General features: G+C 45.4%; 1 protein-coding gene across 1 annotated transcript in view; it reads right to left on the bottom strand.

The window, feature by feature from the left end:
- The window catches only part of PLXNB1 (plexin B1), a 57,174-nt gene that overhangs the window by 14,752 nt on the left and 19,054 nt on the right, over positions 1–23,368 (bottom strand). The window contains exons 3-19 of the mRNA XM_009822130.2: positions 18,753–18,935; positions 18,216–18,344; positions 16,294–16,394; positions 15,460–15,592; positions 14,599–14,755; positions 11,619–11,727; positions 11,416–11,524; positions 10,024–10,884; positions 9,471–9,596; positions 8,234–8,356; positions 7,140–7,233; positions 6,717–6,883; positions 5,522–5,673; positions 3,507–3,612; positions 1,610–1,746; positions 795–971; positions 439–607 (exon numbers count right to left, since the gene is read on the bottom strand). Coding sequence (XP_009820432.1) covers positions 439–607; positions 795–971; positions 1,610–1,746; positions 3,507–3,612; positions 5,522–5,673; positions 6,717–6,883; positions 7,140–7,233; positions 8,234–8,356; positions 9,471–9,596; positions 10,024–10,884; positions 11,416–11,524; positions 11,619–11,727; positions 14,599–14,755; positions 15,460–15,592; positions 16,294–16,394; positions 18,216–18,344; positions 18,753–18,935 — 3,033 coding nt within the window. The remainder of the gene's footprint in view (positions 1–438; positions 608–794; positions 972–1,609; positions 1,747–3,506; positions 3,613–5,521; positions 5,674–6,716; positions 6,884–7,139; positions 7,234–8,233; positions 8,357–9,470; positions 9,597–10,023; positions 10,885–11,415; positions 11,525–11,618; positions 11,728–14,598; positions 14,756–15,459; positions 15,593–16,293; positions 16,395–18,215; positions 18,345–18,752; positions 18,936–23,368) is intronic.

The following is a 23,368-nucleotide window of genomic DNA, read 5'->3' as shown; positions in this document are numbered from 1 at the left end:
GTTGGTGGAACTGGTAATTTCACTGAACTCTACCTGTTTGTGTATCTCAGAGTGAAAGAGAGCCCAGGGGCCACAGAGATGGACAGAACTATGTGAAAGGAAGAGTCTGGAGCATGGACATGCTGAGCCACACAAGCTCTTTGTCTCAGCTGTAGATTTCTTTATCTCCACACTGCTGTCCTGCTGTTTCTGTCCCACATCGCAAGTCCTGCACATCTCTAAGCAGAGGCAGACGCAACTGGTGGAAATGTTTGTGAAAGTGCTTAATCTCTCAGTCTAGCAGAGAACACTTCCACTTGGCCAAGACTGTTAGTTGGTGCAATCCAAGAAGATAACAGCAAGGGGCCCAGAAGCCCTAGAGACAGAAAGTCCATCTCTGCAGAGCAACACATCAACCTTTATACACTCTCAGCTCCACTGAGCACTTTGCCATGCTACCTGCTGGACGCTGCACAGAGCATCCTCAGGGCACTCGGTGTCTGGGATGATTCTGCGCCATCGTCCCAGTCCTCGGCGCCGGCGTTCAGATGGAGAAACTGTAACTCGGATCTTCGGTTTCTGTACAACATCCAAGTTGTATCCATGAACTCTGAGCACTCTCCCTCCACTGAAAGAGAAAAGTAGCTGATCTCATCCACCTATTATTCATTAGCTCTGTCTTACCCACGCTCCCACCCTTCTGCTTATGCTCATTCCTACAAGCCTGGCTTTACTCCAAAGTGCAACTCAACATTGGTGCTGTAGTATCTGCCTCAGCACACAGCCCTGGGGAAGGTGCACTCCAGTCTTTCTACCTGAGGAAGCTTTTAGGTGGCTCTGCAAAAGTGATGTTGGGATCCAGAGTATATCTGAAGAGGGATCCTTCCAGTCTCCGCTCTTGGTCCCCATATTTGATAGTGACTGGGAGTTCTGCAGACACATTGCTGGGACTTGTCTGGCAAGCCAACTGATCCTCCGTCATCTCGGAGAGGCTTGGAGAGACAGAAGACAGAACAAGGGATTAACACAGCCACTGCAGAGACAGATTTTGTAGTACTATGCCTTGCTCTTTGCAGAAAGTCTGCAAACCTCTTCTGGTATTTTCCTAAATTTAATGCTGAAAGGTCTTGTGCCTTATCTAAGCAAGCAATAATTGCTGGGCAGTTGTCAGTGAGCAGCATGTGGACAAAAAGCAGGTACAGGCACTGTCCAGACTGAAAAGACTGGAAGCATGCTACCACGGCATGTGCACCTTCTCACCAGCAGTGCTGTCAGGTGTATGTGTCCCAAGATGCAAGAGAACAAGCAGCTCTTAGTGTTAGTCTGCAGGAGCCAACTGCAGTTCCCCATCAGCAAAAGCAGAGCTGTCAGGATGGGGTATAGTCTGTCAAGAGACATGCAGAACAGAAGCCATGTAGCACTGTTCAAGTCCAAGGGAATGTGGGCAGGAATGTAGGATGGTTGAGGTTGCTGCCATGATCCTCAAGGGGAGGATCTCCTGGAACACAGAGGAGAGCGGAGCTCCAACAGCCTGTGCTGAGGGCTGACCCAGGCAGCATCATGCCCTGCAGGGCTCTGGGAAGGACTCAGGGCAGTGCACAGCCAGCACATTGGCAGGCTCTGATCTTACATGTGGCAAGGGAGGTCTCCAAGCAGGACACTGATCTCACTAGGATGCCCAGTCAGCAGCTTTGAGCCCAGAAGGGTAAGGCAGGTTCCTCCCGCTTTGGGGCCCTGAGTTGGAACAATGGATTTCAGCTCTGGGTTCTAGAAGAGGAGGGGGAAAAAAAGAAAAAAAAAAAAAAAAAAAGAGGTGAGTGACAAGGACCTCAAAAGATAAAGCAAGGAAAGAAAACAGCAGAACATGTTCAGTGACCTCCAGTACTCTGAAAACAGAAGCTATAGATCCCAATCACAGGCAGGCCTCAGCTAGGCTCCAGCAGCTACCTTACGGAGCAGAGGCAACAGAGGAGGGATCAATCACACTGGCAAGAACCATGAACCGAGGATCAGTCTTTCCACAGACTGCAAAAGCCAGATGGATGCTACAAACAGCAGAGCTGTGAGCCTCACACACAAACCTTAGGATTAACAGTTCAAAGGGATTGTTCAGATCAGTAACTGGATTAATAACTCAGGTTAGGAAAAACAAGGTAGCAAATAAATTGTATGTTTGTCTAGTAGATGAGGAGATTACCAGCAGGGAGCCCTAAGAATTTGTATTGATATCTGTGCTGTTAAACATACTTGTAGGTGACCTGGAAAGGGGAAATGAAATTTGATAAATTATGCAGAGTAACAAAAACTTAGTACCACTGAGGAGCTGCAGCAAAATTTAGAGAAACCAGGCAGAGTGGCACAAGTAAGTCACTGCTAATAAATGAAGAGCAAGATACATGAAGTGAGAAGGAGCAGGGAGACTACAGCAAAAAAGCAACCCAACATGTACACAGTTGTGAGTTTCGAAATAGCTCCTGCCCGTTCAAGAGTGCTTTGGTACCTGTGACAACTCTACCAGCTATACGCACAGATCTTGATAAAAAAACACCAAGTGGTAGGAATTACTGGGAAGGGAATTAAGAAAAAAGATTTTTATGCCACAATAAAAATTCCTTTTGCACTCGCATCTTGAACATAGTATGCACTTCTCATCAACCTACCTCAAAATGGTGATAATAGAACCAAAAAGAGCAACAAGCATAATCCAGTATATAACACGGTTCTATACAGCCAAAAATGGAATAGCCTAAGACTTTTCAGGCATCCGTTTCCCCTTCCCTTGGGAGAGGGAGACATGCAACTAGGTACATAACTTGTAAGTTGCGCAGCAAGGATGAAAAGCGAGTAATTTTATCTAAGAACTACTTATATATTATTTTATAGTTGCTGGGTTTAAGATATCAAAAAGTTATCAGAAACATGTTTAAAAAAATAATAGGAAACATTTCTCCATACAATGTACAGTAATTTTAGACCTACTGCCACTAGCTGCTGAAGGTCAGAAGCTAAAAGTGTGTTCAAGCAGCAATTTGCAAATTAATAAAAGGAAAGTCAGAAGTCTTAGTAAGATGTTAAGTCATCAATAAAAAAAAATCTCCGTATCAGAAAGGTAATCTGTATTTTTCCTCTTTAAGTATTTAATAGTTACCACTGCAGAAAAAAAATTTTTAAAAAAATCACTAGACTACAGAATCTTTAGTATTATCCAGTACAGCTGTTCTTATAATCTAAACAGGAAGAAAAAAGGAGAAAGAAAGAAAGGAAAAAAGGAGAAAGAAAGAAAGGAAAAAAGGGAGAAAAAAGCAAAAACGAGAAAAAAAATGAAAAACAAAACCCAAAAACCTCCGAAAAAAACAAAAAAGAAAAAAAAGACAAAAAAAAAGAAAACCCCCAAACACCACAAAAATCAGATAAAAATACCAGCAACAAGTGCCTGGTAGAGTTCCATAAGTTCATGCGATAGATGGCCATTTAGCAGAGATACTGAAGAACAGGGAGAGGTATTAAAGAAGCAATAGTTACGCTACCTGATAGGTGAAAATATGCCCAGAAACTCCACGTCCTCCTCCAGGCACTTCCACCACAATGTGCCCAAATCTCTCTGTCCAGCTCCCGCCAGTGACACATACGATACTGCAGGGCAATCCAAGAACAGTGTCACACCATAGAAGAGCAGATGAGCTGTATCCATTGCATCATGTCTTAAAACCATCTAGCAACCACAGCTCCCTTCTTTCAGCCTTATCACATGCTCAGAATACACAACCGAACATTGAGAAACGCTTTTAAAAGCTGGATTAGGTGCAGCAGGAAAAAGCAGGGGGCGGTTCCAAACAGATCCATCCTATCCAAGATTATTCTTTCTGGGACAGACAGGATGAAGCCCACTGTATCACATATACACGAAGAGTCCAAGAACTCCTGTTGTCCAGAGCGGATCAAATCAGTCACATCTCGTGTGACCTCAGTGTCGCAGTGATCAATCCACACACTAACACTGTGTCTGATGCAGAAGAAAACTCAAGACTGTACGTTTAGCTGGCACTGGTCTTCAGCCAGTGGCCTCGGGGACCAGCCACTTCCCCTGATCTGCACCACCCATTCTTCCCAGCCCTTTTTCCAGCCATAATTTGGTATGGGAGATGCTGACAAGGTGAAAAGTCAGGTTTTACTTAGAACAGGGCAGCAAGGAATCCCGTGTTACAGCACTGATTTGCTAACAGAAAAACTAACTCTGCAGGAGACTTCCCAGCCTTCCTGCACAGTAGGAGATTAATTTTGTCTGGGCCACTTGCTCAGGAGTGGGTTTCAGGTTCACAGCTATATCCCCTCAACCAAAAAGGCTCAGGAATTTGAACTTAGGCAGTGCAGTCCCAAGCCAGGACCCTGTGATGATGGTGATTTATAGATACCAAACAAAGACAGTGCTAACCCCAGAAAGATTATGCTGTAATTCTAGGATGAAAACAGAAAGCAGAGGGATCCAGACAAACAAGGCGCACAGACAGGACAACACTGCTCAACACAGCAGGCCATTTCCCAGCAGGATCTTACCTGGCTCCAGAGGGAAGGGTGCTACAACTACTGCTACCATGGAATGGAAAAATGGGTTTGTGATAGCTCTGATGAGAGGTTACTCACAATTGCTCTCCTCTTCTGCTGGTTGCTTGGCTCCTCTCCCTCCCTTGTCCAAGGCTCCCACCTACGCGCCCTGCCACAGGCCAACTACACAGATATTCCTTTCTCCTTGCTTTCTAGCTACCCCCCAGTCACACCTCTAAACACCTGACTACACTGCCTTGTTATATGGTCCTGCCCTGGTCAGACACACCTGGTACCCAGTTCTCTATCACTGACATAAGCTGGATTCAGCAGGACAGGTCTTTCTGCTTCTTATCCTCCTCCTAGCCACTACTTTTACAAGCATTGTGGGACCTGCCAGGCACTCCTAACCACCAGAAGAGTGGCATAGGGCCCACCAGGACTCCCTGATCTGTCCCTGGTTGAGAGGGTCCTTTCATTGGGTTTGCTCCTGGGAGGTGGAAGTCTGGCTGGCAAGTGAAGAATGCCAGTCTAGGGGTGTGCTCACTCAAGCAGAGGCAAGAATCTGTGCTGTACCTCCAACCACGTGTTCCCAGCCTCACCCTGTGTTAACACAGTCAGGATATTTTCCTAGCAGTGACACTTGAACAAACCATGTCCTTCGCTTTATTAAAATCACCCTGTGGCTGGGAGAGACACCCAGGAAACTGCATGGTTCCGAGTCTATGACTCCCTGATCTGGCTGGCCTGCGGGCTCTGTACTCGCAGCGTGGTTGGTATACGGCAGCACTGTTTGGCCATCGCCTTGTACACAACTTATCTCTCTAAGGTCACTGCCTGAGTAACTAATCAGACAGTGACCTTACTCAGGGGCACTCCCTGGGGAATGGGCAAGGCTCAACACCTGCTACAGCAAAGGCAATGACATCTCAGGCTGGTGTCAGCAGCCAAGGGAAAAGCCACCGCCTGCCTCTGGAAAGAGGTTTCACAGATACTCTACCTGCTAGAGATCTCATACTCTTGCGCATCTACGGCACAGGGAATTCCTGCAACAGTGACAGTTTCTGCAATGTCTTGATGTTTCTGCCCGAGGTTTGAGCCAGTGATGGTGATTCTAGTGCCACCCTCCACTGGTCCAGACAGGGGGTACACCTGCAAAGACATCCGCGCATGTGTAAATGTCACAGTATCTCAGACCTCTGCAGTCTGGCAACTGATCTACAGCACAGGGCCCTTCAGCTGCCCCGTTGCAAACTCTGCCTGGTTGGGTCACTGCTATAGATTCCTTTTACTGGCTTCGACTAGTACCAGGTTGCACCCTCATCAGAAGAAAGGCCATAAAGAACACCGCAGTTGGAGCTTTCTTTCCCATACCTCACTGTTGCCAGCAGTCCCCCCAGCGGTGATAATCCACTATAGACTTCTAAGGCAAGTACTGCCCTGCTTTGCCTTCTCATCAACATGCTGCCACTCCATAGGGCATTTCTGCTGAAGAGCGGGAATGCACAAGCCAATACGTGTTACTAGTATTGAAGCAGCAAGCACCATTCCCCCCTCAGCATCAGTACGACAATGAATTGCATGCTGCACAAACATCAAAGCTCTGTCCCTGAGCAGCATCCAAGATAAACTAAGACAAGATGCAGCACATGGATGTTGTGTGCCACCAGAGGGAGGACAAGCCAACAGCAAAAGGGACACATGGCTACAGACACTTGTCATGTGGCAGTTAGCAAGAAACATTTAAAATAAACAGACAAAAAATAATTAATTCCAATAATCTGTCATGCCTTTCCCATCCTTGCTGTGCCGTTATCATTAGGTTTTGCCCCAGGCTCAGTTGGGAGAACTTGTTTCAGGGTCTGGCTCGGGACAGTTGGAGGATCCAATCTGTGGACCCTTTCCCAGCTCCTCAATGATTCTGCTCCTTCTGGTGTGCCAGTTTCAGCTCACGTGAGATACAAATGCATCTTCCCCCACTGCTCTCTATCAGCAAACTGAAAACCCAGCACAAAAGTCTAGCATTCTCACAACACCAAGGGATCACAGTAGAATAGGACTAACTTGCTCTTCAGATGGCCAATGTATTATTGAGCTGCACTGTTCGCACTCTGAGTTCTCAGCCCTTTGATTTCAACTGGAGAATGGAGCCCTCCTTGCCCTGGGTGTAGTACACTAGCGAGCAAGTTACTCACAGAGTGAATGAGAGGTGCTGGACACAGGTCTTCTATCTCTTCCTTGCAGGAGCCCCTGAAGATACAGCTGGGGTTGTCACCTCCACACCACACACAGTTGTACTTTGAGTCAGCTGTTTGGCAGCGGCTACAATCAGTGTGTCCCACAGAGCAGTTGTAAAAAGTCACTGCAAAGGAAAAAAAAAAAAATAGAGGCATCTGCAAACATCCCCTAGGGCAAAGAATAATCCAGCAACTTGGCATCTTGCACAGAACCCTCTCATCCTCCCTCCCCTGTGACAAGCAACAGAAATGAGGCTGTATGTTTTCCTTGGTTTCCCTGTGATAGGACTACTACAGGTGCAAAAAGCCTCATTTAAGGATTTCTCAATTCTCTTCCACCTCATCTGCTGTCTTTTTGCTGGGGAGGTGTCGCACTCCTACCGTGAAGATCTGCAGCACTGTCCACTCGAAGGTGTTGTCGCCTCTGCACAAACACCACAGCGCTGAATTCGAGTTGAGGCGCTGTGTAACTGTACTGCAAAGACAAAGACCATCAAGACAAGGGACTTAGCAGAGGCACAAACAAGCCAGCTGAATAGGCAAAAAGCATCAGCATCCATCCTGCAAAGTGCACCGGCACATACAGCCTATACGGAGCTTCCCATGAAGGCAGACAAGGCAGCATTAGCTGGGGCAGTGTCAGCACAGGCCTGTCCTCACTGGTTCACGCAGTCACAATTCTGCTCTAGAAAGAGTAGCAGGCATTGGTTCACTAGGATGAACATCGAAAACAAATGTGTGCTCACAACAATACTTGTCTAACTTCCTAACTGCATTCCTAAATGACTAATTCCTATTTACAAGCCACCTGCTGAGAAAACTGCTCAAGCTGGCATTTCTGCCATTTCAGTAGAGCTGAAAATGTAGGATTACAATGGGTCCGCAGGGCTTGTGTGCACAAGAGCCTATGTTGTTCCTCTCCCTTAACAGTAAAAGTTTGTGAACTAAAAATATCGCCTCTGCTTGCAAATTTTGCCCTAAGTAAAATCCACACATCATCCAGAAATGTACACGGCTGTTTTAATTTTGCCTGTTAATCTTACAATCCACAAGCTTCCGCCACTAAGAACAAAATTGGTATTAATAGCATTTTTGTTTTCACAAAAGAACCACCATCACAGGAGAAGTCATGATCCAGAGAACCACGAACAACAGTGCCTCAAGATAAAGCAGAATTGGCACTGTCCTGGCAGGTTGCAGTGTGTGGTGATTCAGAGCCGGCATCATTCCATGCTGCAGCAAATGCAGCAACAGGTTGTGTGTCTTAGACTGCACAATCTTTCTGCAAGTTGAAGATACCAGCACCACCAGGCAGCAGAATGGCAGATTATGGCCCCAATAGTGCTAAATATTCTACAAATATTTTTGCAAAATATGCTCTTTTCCCCAAAGAGCTTGCCTCCAGCCTGCTGTTCTGCTGAGCAAAAACAGCACCAGTGTGAACTCTGAAATGGCACTGTATTCCAAGCACTCACCTGACTCATCTGGCAGGTGATATAACAGAGGGACTGGTTTGTTTCTTCTCCTTCCACATAAGCATCCATCACCACTGTCCTCCCCTCCAAATTCAGGACACACTCATAGTCCCACTGCTGGTCCTGCAGAAGACACACATGGCACCATTTCTCAACTACATGTAGCTTCCTGCTACACGACAGTGTACTCCTGCCTCTCCAATTCAGTACCTTTTACCAAGCCACTTACTGTGCAAGCTGTGTGCTCCTCTCATTCCCTTCATTACGCCAACTCTATGCTATACTCAAGGGCTCTCTATGCTGTCACTGCCTCCATGTATGAAAGATAAACCAACACAAAATAAACACCTAGAAGGGAGCATGTGTATGTCAGTGTGGGGAGAAATCAGCACAGGAGGAGGAATTAAAGAAAAACCAATGGGACTGTGAAGTTGTGCCTAATGTTTCTCTGTGAAACACTAGCTTGGAAATGAAGAGTGGAGTACACAGATTAGGGTAGCGCACCTCAAAAAACACTAAGTGTATTTTTATTCTCTCTGTCCTGTAAATCTTTCACTGAATTGCTTAGACACTTCCTGTAAAAAAGATGGATATGCATCTGTAACTAGCTCTGCTCCTCCAAGCAGTGCAGTATATCAGGTTTAACATATAAAGTAACAATTAGTCTGTGGGCTGCATGTTCTGAGGTGGTTGTTTGTAAAAGATTACTAAATCAGTCTTCTGTCTTGAGAAGCAAAGAGAATTTTTATCAGAGGCACACCCAAGAAACATAGCTTTCAAGGGTGGTTTTCCCCATTGCAGAAGTTTCAGGTACAACAGGAATAGCCACATTAATATGAGCATGCCAGAAAGGAAAGGAAATAGATGACTTATCTTTAGCTTATGGAGACAAAAACAATCAGCAGAGATTCAGCAGGAAGTTATTCCAAGAACTACCATCTACAGTGCAGCACAGGTGCAACTTAATCCAAACACATGCAGATCATCTTCAGCCAGCTGGTGCACACCTGCACTCTCCCTTTCTCTGGATGACCTCCTACCCACCAATAAATCCAGCTACGTAATTCTTTATTCACAGAAGTAGATCATTCCTCTAGGTGTTTCTGCAAACAGGAGAAACCTAGGCAGAGCCACAACTGTGTCTTACGTGTATTTTTAGCAGTCCAGTGGACAGGTTGCCCAAACAGTGCTCTGCATTAACACAGTTTCTCAATGCAGATGGCGTTGAGCTGACTACCTGATAGAGGTGGAAGTTCTTTCCCAGCAGAGTTATCTTCCTCGCCACGTTGACTGGAAACAGTGAAGATCCCTGGATTCCCTGCACACAGGGACATGCATCTGGACCCCAGCTAAGCTCTTCATTCTAAAAACAAACACAGATCTTTAAAGAAAGAGACCTCCATGGCTCTGATATGGAGAACCAAAGCCTAACATGCCAGCAAAGAAACACGCCCTGCCTGAACGAAGACACAGCTGTGCGTCTTTACTGTGAAGTTAGAAGAAACCAATGCAAGAAGCAGAAGAGGTGAACAGCAGAAAGCTGTGAATATGCTGGACATCACAGCAGCTGCCACCTTCAGGCCAGCAGCATTTCTGCAAGACCTGGGAACCTCGCACACATTTTTCTTCCTCAAGCTGCCACTTCTCACTCCGCACATTACAGTGGTCAGCTTCTACACTCTCAGAGGGCACAACCTCTCCTGTGTGCTGAAATACTAGACCAGCAATCTGTACGAAAATTTCCAAGTGTTACAGCCTTAGACTGTGAATTCCAAAGCCCAGCAACTTACCTCCTCCCAAAACTCAGGGGCATCATACTGATAGTCGAGGTCAGGGTGGAGAATCCTGGGAAAGTCAGGAACATCCCTTTCTGAAGAATCGCCATCACCAGACAGAAGAGTAGAAGCAGAGAAGGGAGATGTGTCATTCTCAGCCTGCAGCAAATCCATCCAGTCCTCTGTGTCCTGGAGCTCCGTGCCTTCCTCCAGCAGCCAGTCTGAGGGAGCTGACGGTGGGAGCTCTGAAGCAGGTAGTTCAGTTCCCAGCAATCCGGGAGAGTTCTCAGAGGCAGCAGGGCCCCCCGGCACCTGGCTGGGGGTTTGGGGAGATGGGATAGCAGATGTCAGTGCCTCTGTGGTAGGAAAAGAACTCAGAGGCCACTTGAAACTGGTGACATGAGGGGAAGGTGTTACTGCTGCTGCAGATGTGTGCAGAGGGCTGCCCACTAGGGTGGTGGGTGGGTCGGTGTGCCGTGGCTCCTGGGCAGTGCCTGGCCCTTCAGTGGGCAAGGCTGCGTGATCCACGTTTTTGGATGGGCTGGTGAGGACAGATGCAGCAGGAGAAGTTGTCTCTGGCACAGTGACAGCAGGTTTGTCTGCTGGTGGTGGTAGAGGGGATTCTGTGACGGCCTGGAGAGAGGCTTCTTCGGTTGAGAGAGTCAAGTATGTATAGCTGAGGGTTTCTGTAGGCTCAGTTGTCATATCCAAGGCTGCGGAGAGCGTGACGTGGTTGGGCTCTGTGGGGGGCACAGTGCTCGGTACCACACGCACGAGGGGAGTGACAGGTTTTGTGGCCATGGTTGGGGCTGCGGTAGAGGACTTGGTGAGGGGAGCTGCTGAAGAAGGAAACACACCTGAGGTTGGGATCTGGGCCTAGAGAAAAACAGCATGGTGGAGTAAGAAGAGAGAAAGAAATGAAACAGAATAAAACCCAAGCAGAAGAACACTCCATATTGCTTCCCATAGCGGTGTTCACAAGAGGCTGCTTCACTGTTCACAGATACCTGCACTTGCCTCCACTCAGAGGGAGGTCTGCCTGCCTTCATCCCCCACAAAACTGCAAGGCCACCTGTGACAGCCACAAACTGGGCATCTGTTCCACCTCCCCACTCGCAGCCTCCCTCCCAGCTTACTCTCATCCCTTGCTTTGAAAACACAGGCTGGATAACCCCAGGAGAGGGTGACCTGCTTCATCTGATGGCACTTCCCCAGAAACCTTGCAAAGCCTTGTAACATCAGGGACACAGAGCCTTGTGTCGCTTCAAGAGGAGGCTCTGCTCCAACAGCTCACCTCCTTGCTTGATGTGACTGACAGCTGCTATTTTACCTGAGAAGAGATCTGACTCACTGCAACTCATTGAAGCTGTTATAGCACATAGGACTAGGACTGAATAGAAGACGCACCCTTTCATTGTAGATAATGGTTCCTTCTTCACAGGCTGCTTTGTGGGTGCAGAGGTGCTGCTGGACGCACCAGTTACATCCCCAGAGGCTGCTCACACACTTCTGGCACCTGGAACAATGATAGAAAAGCAGCTGCTAAGACGACCCAGGGAAGGGACAGCCACCCTCCCTACAACTACAGACAAGAAAAAGCAGGTGCTCACGGTGCCGATTTCCACAGCAGGGCCACTGCAGCACAGTCATAGAAAGAGAAGTCCAGAGAAGCAATGAAGATGTCATGGAAACGCACTACGAGCTTTATGGTGACATGATCTGAAAATGAAAATAAAAATTTCTTAGCAATGGAGCCACTACAAGTCTGCCACACTGTTAAGGGACACAGCACGCTTTAGGAAAGACACTCAAACATGGAGACAGATTCCCTTCCATGCTTCTAGCATCTCAATCACTGGATTATCCCACGGACACTCAAAACAGGTTGGACAAGTTTGTCAGGAGTAGTTTATGACAGCTCTTGCCAATCCATGGGAAGGAAGACTAGTCTGAAGATCCCTCCACCTTTATCTGCTATAATTCCACTGTCATCTCTGTATTAGAGGAAGACGTAACATTCCAGGCTCAAAGCTGATTTGTCATCCAAAGGAAAACCAAACCCTTAGAACTGATATGCCCTTCACATACTGCCTTCACCTTGAGAGCTTTATTCTATGTCCAGACTAAGAAGTGAGTCAGTGAAGAGGTTTATAAGACTTTTAATCTCACTTGCAATGACTGAAGGCTTATCTGCTTTAAATCCAGGTCTCATGTCAACTACAAGTCGCAGGGTAGCCCAATTCTCTTTGGGAAGAGACTACCACTGTTTTCTGATAGACCAAATAGCTGCAGAGATGGTCAAAACTTACTGCAGCTGATAGCATGAGCCTGAAGGAGATATTTTGCATATGACAGTACTAAACCAGCTAATTAATCTTGTTCCAGACAAATGCCCCCAACCCTAGAGTTGGGTATTAGTTCTCCAAATAATGGGAACATATTGCATGCTCTGCTCAGCTCCAGGAGCTGCCATTTCTCCAAGACAGTTTGCTATAAAAATAAGTAACAAGGAGCTTGTCCATTGTTCCTCTCACAGAATTCAGATCTCCTCTTGCAAGCAAGCTCTATTCACAACAAAACAATTAACATGTCTGGTGAAGCATCAGTCAGGCCTAAGCTGGGTTCCTGATAGGATGACAAGTGAAGCAGTATGCTAGTAAAACAGCTGATGATGAGGTGTGTATGAGAAACCACAGTTAGGAGAAAATAAGGGTATCATATGCAGCTGGAGGCAGGAGTCACTGCAGTACTGTCAACTCCCATCACTGTCATAGGGGTGATTGCATTTGGCAGTAGTGGAAGGGCTAACACCTCCAGGATTTCAGGGTTATGACATCACATTTATAAATACTCCTTTCTCCAAAAAGGCCATTATTTCCCATGACTGCCAATAATACTGTTCAACAGTACAGAAGATGAGGTTGAGCACTTGCAAATTGAGAGCAAGAGTTTCTGCTATCAACTTGGAGCTCAACAGCTTAAAGTGACTGATGAGCCGGTATGCAACTTTTAAAACAAAGCTGAAAAAAACGCAAATATTTTAGTAAGCTGGGAAAAGCATTATAAGTAGGAATAGGAAAGAGCCGGTATCTAAGGCCCCGATGAGACCTCATTTAGAAAACAGCATGTGATTCTGGTTACTAGCTTCAAATTCATCTTAGCAGAGCACAGAAGCCCTGCAAAGAAGGGCTAGCAATACAGTGAAGAAGAAAGGAAGTCCAAGTAACAAAAGAACACAAAGAAGAAGTTGGCACAGTTAACACAGCAAAACTCTGTGCTAAGAATGCCTGGCCGTAGTTCACTGAGCAGGAGAAGAGCTGTGGAAGCAAAAGGACAACACAAATACATCAAATGGACACAAACCATCCATGAACAAGTTTAGGCTAGAGAACAGAAGCAACTTGTTAAGCCTCAGAAATGCAATATGAAAACAAATAGGTAAAGCAGCTATGGAGTCTTGAAATAAAAGCAAGACCGACATACAAAGGAGTCAATAAGAGTATCTAAAGCTGGAATAATGAGAACTAGACTGTGGCTTTATCTACACGGATTTTTCACAACTGCGCTTAAATTAAGGCCCAGGTTTGCAGAACTAAACAGGAAAGCCAATCCTGCCCACTCTGCCTGTAGTAGCAGTGCATGAAGCCCTTTCCCTCTGTGCCTGACCACCCTGAATGGAGACCTGGTTGGTTTGTTCCAGACTAAAGCAGTGTGAAAGCCAACAGATACAATAATACTGTAACTAATACTGAAAATGAAGAAGTTTGAGATTGAACAAGTGTGTTAGCTGGATTCTGCTGTCATGTTATGTCCATGGAGATTGGTTCAGACCTATTAGCCAGCTGCACACTCGCATGGAAAATCTGTTTAGCCAATTAGGTGAATTGTGTGGAATGCTTCCCAACCAGCACCTGCCTTTTATTTCAGATGAACAAGCTCTTTGAAAAGATCAGCTCATCAGAGCTCACACTGACAGGCTGGGTAAAATCTAATGCAAAGACTATAAACTGAGAACTTTCCGGATTCTTTAGAGTGGCCAATTAGCAATACTCGGCCAGTTATTGTTCACAGTAATAGAAGGCTGACTATGTATTTTCTGAGGTTATGCCGCATTGCAGATTCATTTCTAACTTTAAGGACTGTGGGTCTCTTCTTGCCTTTCCTTACATGGATTTCCTTCTCCCGCTTCTACGTGGATTTTGAGAAGGTTATTATTTAAATCAAGCAAAATGCAAAAGCAGTATTTAAGAGAGTTCTCTCTCCAGATTTATGACAAAGCTGCCAAATCAGCCACCACTTTAGATGGCATTTCAAATGACATTCAGGTTTGCATATAACCCTTCAAGCAGGATCTGCTTTCCAACTACCAGAATTTGGCATTGGAATTTGGCAACAGCCCAAAATAGCACAGGATGTGTGCGACACACAAGTAGAAAGCAAACAGATATTATGACAGAATGAAATGAACACCTGCTGACAGACCACGTACATTCATGGCTGTTAATCCTGGCAATCTGATGGACCTACAATGTACTTTCTCCCAACAATGTTATCAGAGCTATCATGCTCCATTTAAAGCACTTCACTGACCTGCTCCTGTTGGCAAAGCTGGTGCTTGGCTGGGGTCTGGAGAAGGGCACATGATTCCTGACTCTGTCAGAACTGCTGGGCTTTCATAATCTTCAAAGTAACATGAGTAAAATTCTTCCTCACGCAGAGAAGGTAAGTCCGAGATAGCCAGGAATATCTACCAATTCAATAATATCCAATAAACAATTTGCCCTCTAACATATTCTTCTTTATTTCATCTAATTTTCTGGTTCTGTTTTTTCAAAGAGCCCCATAAAGTAGTTACCTACATATACACCCATTTTCCTATAATGCCTCCTAGGACTGACTGTTCAATTCATCATCTCTTGCCATTCCCAAACGGAACTTGGCATCCGTCAAGCAATTAGCAACTTCCCCCTTTGCCCAAGCCACTAGCAAAAGACAGGTTCTTGCCACCTCCTGACACAATGACAGACTTCAAAACACTGCAGCACCTTTTTAGCTTTTCTGCCAGCTCTCAGATGCCAGACTGAAGCTGTAATTTTGTGCAGCTCCTTTCAGTTCTTCCTGACAGCAAGTGTCAGAAACACTGTGAAACCACAGACAGGGGCACCTTAAGGATACTAAGCCAAGGAGGGACCCCACCCAAGCAGCCATCAAATACTCGAGAATACCCAGTAACTTAGCAGGCAAGGGCATTTAGTCTTGTGGGAAAAACCAATGAAATTTTCTCCTGGTACAGCCAAGCTGTTAAGTCCCTTATGTGAGGCAGACAACACATGCTTGAAGGCTCGGTGATTCAGTACCCCATTGAAAGCAACAGGAAGACTTGTGACTCCTCAGAGTTTGCAGGGGACTTTCTAAATGCTTGAGCATCATCAGAGGATCATCACCACTCACATTTCTCTTTTCCTCTCTGCTGATATTGGCTGGAGTTAGTGACTGGACAGACAGACACTGCTGTGTAGAGTTAAAGCTCCAGAGCCACTGCTCACTCAACCTGGACCGCAAGCACTCAGAGCGACGGCTGCACCTGCAGGGAAATAGCAAGAAGCCCTATGAGAGATCTGTGCAGCCCTAGCAGGACACATTCAGCTTCCAAGCTGACACTGGCTGTCTGAAGCCTTGCTGGAGTCTTGGGGAAGCTGCTACACAAACCATGGAAGTCTCAGTCTCCCACCACCTTCAATAATAGGATGAACTGTTGCCAAAATATAGATAGGTAGGCACTGTTTGGGTTTCAAGGGTCATAAACTAGTTCCTATGGAATTCTACAGGGAGACAGAGCCAGCAAGCAGATAGACATGCTGGAATAAACCATGTCTCATTAAGCAACATCAGCAGGGGAGCAAGAAGTGAGTTCTAAATAAGAGAGTGACACCAGAAGAAGAGATAAGATAGTTTCTCTGCATTTGAAATGAGGCAGTTTGAGCTGCACTCAGGCTAAAACCAGGCTAAAATCCACTGGACAGGAGCATCGTGAGTAGTTGCCAAAGATACAAAAAGCAGTAGAAAGATACCCCTGTGTTCAATTGTGACTGCTGGCAGTGTTTTAGGGAGGCAGACAGAGGAGTGGTAGGTTAGAGAGAATATCCCATAAAGGAACTAAAACTAAACTAAATCCAGACACACAGACATACACAGACACACAGACATTAGGAAGAGAGTAAGTGGAAACAATCCCTAAGTACTATCCCTCCAAAATCCTTGTAGGTGAACAGGGACCTATCTTACCGTCCCTGAAGGACACACCAGCCACAGTAGGGATCTTTCAGCGCCAGACAGGATTCACAGTCCAAATACAGTGAACATTCCAGTATGGGAACCTTTACCACCTGTCAGAGAAAGAAATCAGTGAAAACACAGCACACACAACATAGGCCCCAGTTCTATGACTTCTTCTGCCTACCTAGCAAGTCCCATCATCTGTATGCTCACTGAAACTTTTTCTAAATCCCCAATATTGCATAAAACTAAAGAAAAAAGGAACAAGTTTCCAGACCCATCTGAGTGGCCATTTCACATACTGGTGAAGGACATCTAAACATCAGGCTGTACAGAGGCACTGGGGCAAGCTAAGTGTATTGCTATTAACAGGTTATCTGTGACACTTTTTGCAAGAAGGAGACTTTATTTAGTGATAAAACTATAAACTAACAAAATGAATCAAAGAATAGCAGAATGGATACCCTTCACTCTTTTGCTTTTCTGGACTCTGTCATGGGAAATCATCTCTCTTGACATGTAGGTGACTGAAGCTGGAGACAGCAGCTCCAGCCGAGGCTTCTGAATGCATCTGCACTATTGCCCAGATCTACCTGGCAGAACTATCATTTTGACTGAAAGTAGACCAAAAAGCTTTGATCAATGTGGAACAAAGTCCTTCTGCCAACTGGGGCTAAGTTTTACTTGCAAAACACTTCTGCTTTAACTTACTATTCTTGCTGATTTCAGCCTCTTGCACTCTCTTTAATCCGCTACTACACTGTCAATTACTTTAAAATACCAACTTCTAATCCCCGACCTATTACTTTTGCTAAGTACATGATGTAATTTGCATTTCTTTATTGACATAACAATTACTGTTAAGGACATATTTCAGATTTCCCTAATCTTCTTCCACTCAGATTTCTACTCCTCCATTGAAGTGTTACAAAATTTCTGAGTATCTCAAAGTGCACTGGGGGGTGTGTGTGTGTGTGTGTGTGAAGGGAAGCAGTGGTTTTCCAGCATGCTCTCATTTTCTGTTTGTTCTTTCCTTCAGAGCAACTCAAGGGCTGCTTTTCCTTTGCTAGGAGGATCCTTTTCTTTCCAGCTCAAGGAGCTGACCTGAGTTGTGGTGTACAAATCCTCTTAAATAAAGTATCCATAGCTGGATTTCCTACGGAGAGACCAATATCCCAACAGCCTGATGCATCGCAATGCCTCTTCAACTCCAACTGCCACTGGGCACAAACAGAATTAGAGAAAGCAGGAGAAGAAGAGGGAAAGGTGCCTCACATGGTTCCTTATACAGCTTGATTTCATCTGCAAGTCTGTTATTATATACCCGGTCAGAGTGCACCTCTGCTATCTGAAGACATTTCCCACAAATTTCTGCTTTCTCTAGGTTACATGCCTACAGAAGAACAGCTTAATCTTTTAACTGATTAAAAACAGAAGAATTGCCACAGTTTTAATTACACAAAACCTCCCTTTTCTCTTTTTAATCTTTTGCAAAACCAAGACAGGTCACATTACTTGTGAACCCAGAAGGCTCACATTTTTCTGCTCAGATGGAGGTACAAATTATTGTCCAAACAGTTCCTGCTCAACACAGAGTAACCCAGGAATTTGCAGTCCCTTGTCTTCATGCCAATGCAGCAGCCTTTTATAGCCTGCAGTTCACATTCCTCCATCACTGCTGATACAGCCTGCGTGACTTATGGAAACACACATGCAAACAGGCCATGGTTTAAGGTAACAAGACTTCCTCCATGCCTCCTCCAGCTTTTGCAGAAGGGCAATCCCCATCCCTGCAAGCCAAGCAGGCAGTTGCTACCCAGCACAGGCTTAGCTACATACACTGTTTCTCTGCCTCCCCCACTCCCGTCAGTAATTTGTCTGGACCTCAAATGCTTCCAACTCTTCTGTGGAAGGGATGTTATTGCTCTTACCATTGACTGGGTCATGACAAAGAGGTGCTCCTGCAACTGGTCAAACAGTAGGTCTCCACTCACCATGCTGTTTAACTGGATAGCTAAAGAAGCGTATATGTGTGCATCTCCCATTGCTCCTAAGTACACCTGCAAGAGAGTCACAGTGGTATGCAAAGAATCAGTCGGAGTTGGGGGCACCCGTCCCACATCAGGAACACGTTGGAACCACTACTGTGTCCAAGGATTCAACCTCCCACCAAAATCTCAATGCAGTGACTTCAGCCACATGAAGCATGTGTCCTGCAGAAGCCATGTAGGATGCACCAGCCCTGATGCTGGCTCAGTACAGACGTAACCAGAACCAATGTGACCACTGTTTGGGGCATTCACATTCTCAACAGTCAGTACAGTGCGAGAAGAGACCATCTGATAATAATAATCTTTAGTAGGAACCTGATTTCCCAAGGGACAAGAGAAATTGCCTTTTTCCCCCTTCCACCTGAACATCCCTGATTAGTTTTATTCTCTTTGTGTCCTGTCACATCCAGATCATACCTTGTGCAGTCTCCCTCTGCTGTCTCCCAGAAAAGCAATGGTGTGGCCATCTTCCACGTTCACTGCCACAGCTGTCAGACGGGCCTCTGTTTTCTCCAGGAGGGGGGCTGCTTCCAAGGGTACCCGGCTGGCCATGGGGCTGGGAGTGTGGTCAGAGCCACAGGGGTATGCATACAGGGTGTCCTTTTTTTGGGATTGGAAAGAACAGGGAAATCAGTACAAAAATATGGATACAAGGAACACTGGCACCGTTAACACTTCCCACCATCCCCTTCCACCTAAATTCCTTAAACAGGTGCCCCAGCAGTGAATGCAGCTTTGAACCCCTCTAAGCTTTTTGACTGAGAGTAAAAATCAGCTTTCAATAATTAGTTTAGGTATGTTGGCTGGTTGTACCCTCACAGAATTGTGCAGACATTTCAAGCAAGTCCATTCAGCATCAGTAATGAAATGCATTGAAACTCTGCTAAACTCTTAAGTTCTCCAAAAAACATTATTGGCTATACACTGCCATGATACAGCTTTGCAGCAGATTCATTGTATTTTTCAGAACAAAATAAAAAGATGAGAATTCCTGCTTCCAGTGCAAAACCACCTGGTCACAAGCATCGCCTCCAACACTTAGCATGGTTTTGTTATATCACCTACAAATTCTAAGCCTGAAGTAGGATCCCAAAGCATCAGGACATACATAAACACAGGGTGGAGCACAACCTGCTCCAAAGAGCTTACTAACTACACATAAAAAAAATATCATAGAGCGCACACAACCAGAGACCCAAAAAAAAGTCAAAACAAGAGTCATCTCTGCACACTGCTTCAATTCTTCTGAGCCTTGTGAGATTCCTGAAAATTAACTCCACAGCACCGTGCAAAAACAGTCATCCTTCTGTTCCAGTTAGATCCCTCCCAGTTCTACCAAACCTTCACTTACTGAATTCTAAAGGAAAGAATGAAACCTGCCAACTTATTTACTATTTGTATGTGTAGAGAGAAGATATTCCATTATGACTAATCTTTTTCCTAAGTAGCAAACCCAGTTGTGTTTTTCTATCTTTCTTGACACCATGTTCTGTGTCCACTTTAATTTTACAGTATCCTTTTGGAGACTGAATGCAGGAGTGTTCACCCAACAACTGCTATTAAAAACACCATTTTTTAATCGAGTAGTGGCTTGTCTTCAAACAATGTGGCCTGTATAAACTAAAGATTTTCATCATGAAATCCTTTATGGATAACATTTTCACCCTCCTGTCCAGCTCCTTACTAATACTCTTACGAAGCTGTGTGTGGAGCAGAGGCAGTAACTGCGCAGTCCACGCAAACTCCAAATCCCTCTCTTGCCTTGGGCAATGTGGTTGAATTTAGACTCCTTGTGAGCAGGGTTACGTATTCCTTCTGTCTGATGTCCGTGGCTTTGCATTTGGCAGCACTGAGCTGCGCGGTACCATCCAGCACCAGGCAATGGAGCCGCCCCCACCGGAGGTCAGCGATAACGGCACAACATGGCATTCCTGAGGCATCTGCTCATCACCCCTCGCAGACCCCATGGAAAACCGGACCCTTTTTTCCCCCCTCTCCTCCCATTTATCTGGTTGGTTTTTTGGTGTGGTTTTCTTTTTTTGTTTGTTTGGTTGGTTTTTTTATACTTGACTGCTTCCTGGAGAAACTAAAAGTGATCAGGAGCTTTGTCAAAGTCCATGGAAATTCCACAGTAAAATGTATTTAACCTGCTGACCTCTATTTACTTCTCAAATGTATTACTATTGTAACAAGCGAGCAAGGCTTGACATGGCAGTTCCACCTAAGAAACCATGCTAGTTAGAGCAGCACTACTTTTATTCTGATGTTTTATTGTTTTCCTTTCAAATACTAATTCAAGTGATTTTCTGCATACCCAGTGTAAGGCTCTGACTTAAAGCCTCAGAGGAGGTTACAACTTTTAATGATTGTTAGTTTTTGTCATCCTCTAAGCTATCAATAATTTTTAGTGACAGATGTATTTTTATTATCAGCTCTGTTGCTTGATTCTTAAGCTTCTTCCAACCACCTTCTTGTAACTCAAAGATTCCTATTTCTCCAGTTTTCCAGTTCCTATAAGATTTATTAGGAAGTTGGTCACAGCCAAATTTCCATACTCAAAAGCATCAACTGTTTATTTTCAATGGGATTCTAGCTATCTTTTGCAACCTTTGTATCAATTTAGAGAAACCCTGGAGCCTAAGGACCTCACTACTGGGGCCGATTTTTGAAAGTTTGCTTAAAAAAAAATGCATACAAGTCAGAAATAGTTGTACCCCAGTTGTGCTCAGCACTGCTGCTGCCTATATGTGATGCCAAGGGGAAGTCACTTCACACAACACATTTACCTACCATAAATGAATGTGACCTGTGGAAGCTCTCCCAGCACTGGCACAGCCTGCCCACAGCCTTGCAGGGACTGTCTGCAGCGCAGTTAACCACAGTCAAGAGCTGAACCTTGTTCCCTTCTACAGGATTAAGACCATGATAATTGTATAAAGCGCTTATATAAATTTACATAGAAGCCGTTTGAATTGTTTTCAGCGAATAACATCTTGGCAACGCAGCAGAAAATACACTTCAGGAATCATCCAGTGTGATGCAGCAAGTTTGGATGAAGCTGCTGCTGTGAATTCTGGTGTGCGCTTCCTACATTGCACAGGTGAGAAGCAACGACAGGACAAATCTGTATCTATGCATGAAAATGACAAAGCTCAGCGCAAAAGGACAAGTTACATACCTTGAAAACTACACCCACAGAAGATATGCAGCCTTCCCAAGCCTTGCAGAAACATGTTTCACACTTCCAATTATCAAGTCACTACCAGCATCTACATAGTCTCCTGCATCTCAAGACTAATGGATCTCCAGCAAACTAGAACAAATGAACTGGTTCCAAAATTCTTATAAAAACAAGCATTTTTTTTCCAGTTGAAGCGATTGTATTGAACTGTAAGATTCAATCTTAGCCTCTCCTGACGGGCTAAAAATAGGAGGCAGTGCTAACTAGGGCAAAGGGCATACCTTGCGCACAGGCTGGTTTGGAGGCAGAAAAACGTGAAATTAATTAGCATTATCCTTACATACAGCACAAGATGCCACCACTGAAACTGAGTTAAAACTGTTCCTGCATAAAATGTTCATTGACAGCCGCTTCCACTCAGCACTGAATGGGGCAGGCTGGAGCTGGCACAGACCCTTACGTGTTGTTAGACACAATCTTAACGACAACCGCTACCATGTACTGAATAGTGAAGGATAAAGTTTGTTAGGACATTTACATATCATTGGACACGGTTGTTAATAAGATGCCATACTTCAGTCAGCCCACTAGTGCCAAACCGTGCAGCTGGGACCCTGGGATCATGCGCCAGGAATCACAGAGCAAAGACTGTCCTTTTTCTTTCACTCTGCACCCACTTCCCCACTGGATCAAATGGTACAGGGGGACTCCACGTCATTTTGAATGAAGGATTTTTCTAAAGTACTCACACCAGTTTGACATTTAAATCCCTCAAGCTGCCCCAAAATCACCTGTGATGATTCCTTCCATGTGGCCCCCCAAAGGACACATGGAGCATTGCTAAGAGATACAGTGAAAGGAGGACATCAAGCTGGGCAGTCTCTTGCTTCCCAACTCTTATGTATTCCTCCTGACCTTATATTCATCCTGCTCCAAGGCTGCTCTTTACCCTTCCCTTGTCCCACAAGCGTTCTACAGTCAGCTTTAGTTAATGAAAGGAAAACCATAATTTTAAGACTGGTTTTGGACCATACATCCAACCCCAGAGACTTCCAAAGCTCTGTGGTACCACTTTGCTCTTTGTAGCACAAGGCTGGGAAAAGGCAATTATCTGGACAGCCTGTTCTGCAGAAAAAAGACACAAGATAACATGCTGTTCATCTAAGGACTAGCAACGCCCTTGGTGAAAACAGGCTACTCATAACCACAGAGCCTCATGCCAGGACACTGCATCCAGCACCGCCCCAGGAGAATGCTGATGCTGTGTTTGTGCCACCGTCCCCAATATCGCAGCACCAGCCAGCGTGGCTGACAGACGGCAAGAATTCAGGGTCACAGCCACTTTAGTTCACACTTTTATCCTGCCACATCCCATCATGCCTTTGTCATAGAATTTAAAGAAGGATTATCACCTCTTACAGCTCTGGAGACAAAGAAGGGTCAGGTCAGGAAAAGGTCCTCCTTGGGCACAAAATTCTGCAGGACTAATGCAGTCTATAGGAAATTAGGATTTTGTTGACACTTGTTTTTGCTTATGTTCTTTTCTGTTCTTGGATGCCCTTGCAGGAAGCTGTTGTGAAGTGCACCTCATTATAAGCAACAGCCATGCAGCACACTCCTTAAATCCCCCTCCCAACACACAGGTGCACATGCACATATACTCCTCTCCTTCCCTGCAGTGGAGACCAGGAGATGAAGATACTGGTAAAGGACAACCTGAACTGCAGCTTCAGTGCTCTTGCCTGGCATTGCCATGAGACAGGCCTTAGGGCAAGGTCACACCAGATGCCCTCCCCATTGCCACACACAGTCCCTCTCCCTCTGCAAGGAAACCTGCTCATGTAGGGCAGAA

The sequence above is a fragment of the Gavia stellata genome, chromosome 12 (assembly GCF_030936135.1).
Source record: "Gavia stellata isolate bGavSte3 chromosome 12, bGavSte3.hap2, whole genome shotgun sequence".
Classification (NCBI taxonomy): Eukaryota; Metazoa; Chordata; class Aves; order Gaviiformes; family Gaviidae; genus Gavia; species Gavia stellata.
The sequence above is the reverse complement of the archived record's forward strand: the minus strand, read 5'-3'. Positions and strand labels throughout refer to the sequence as shown.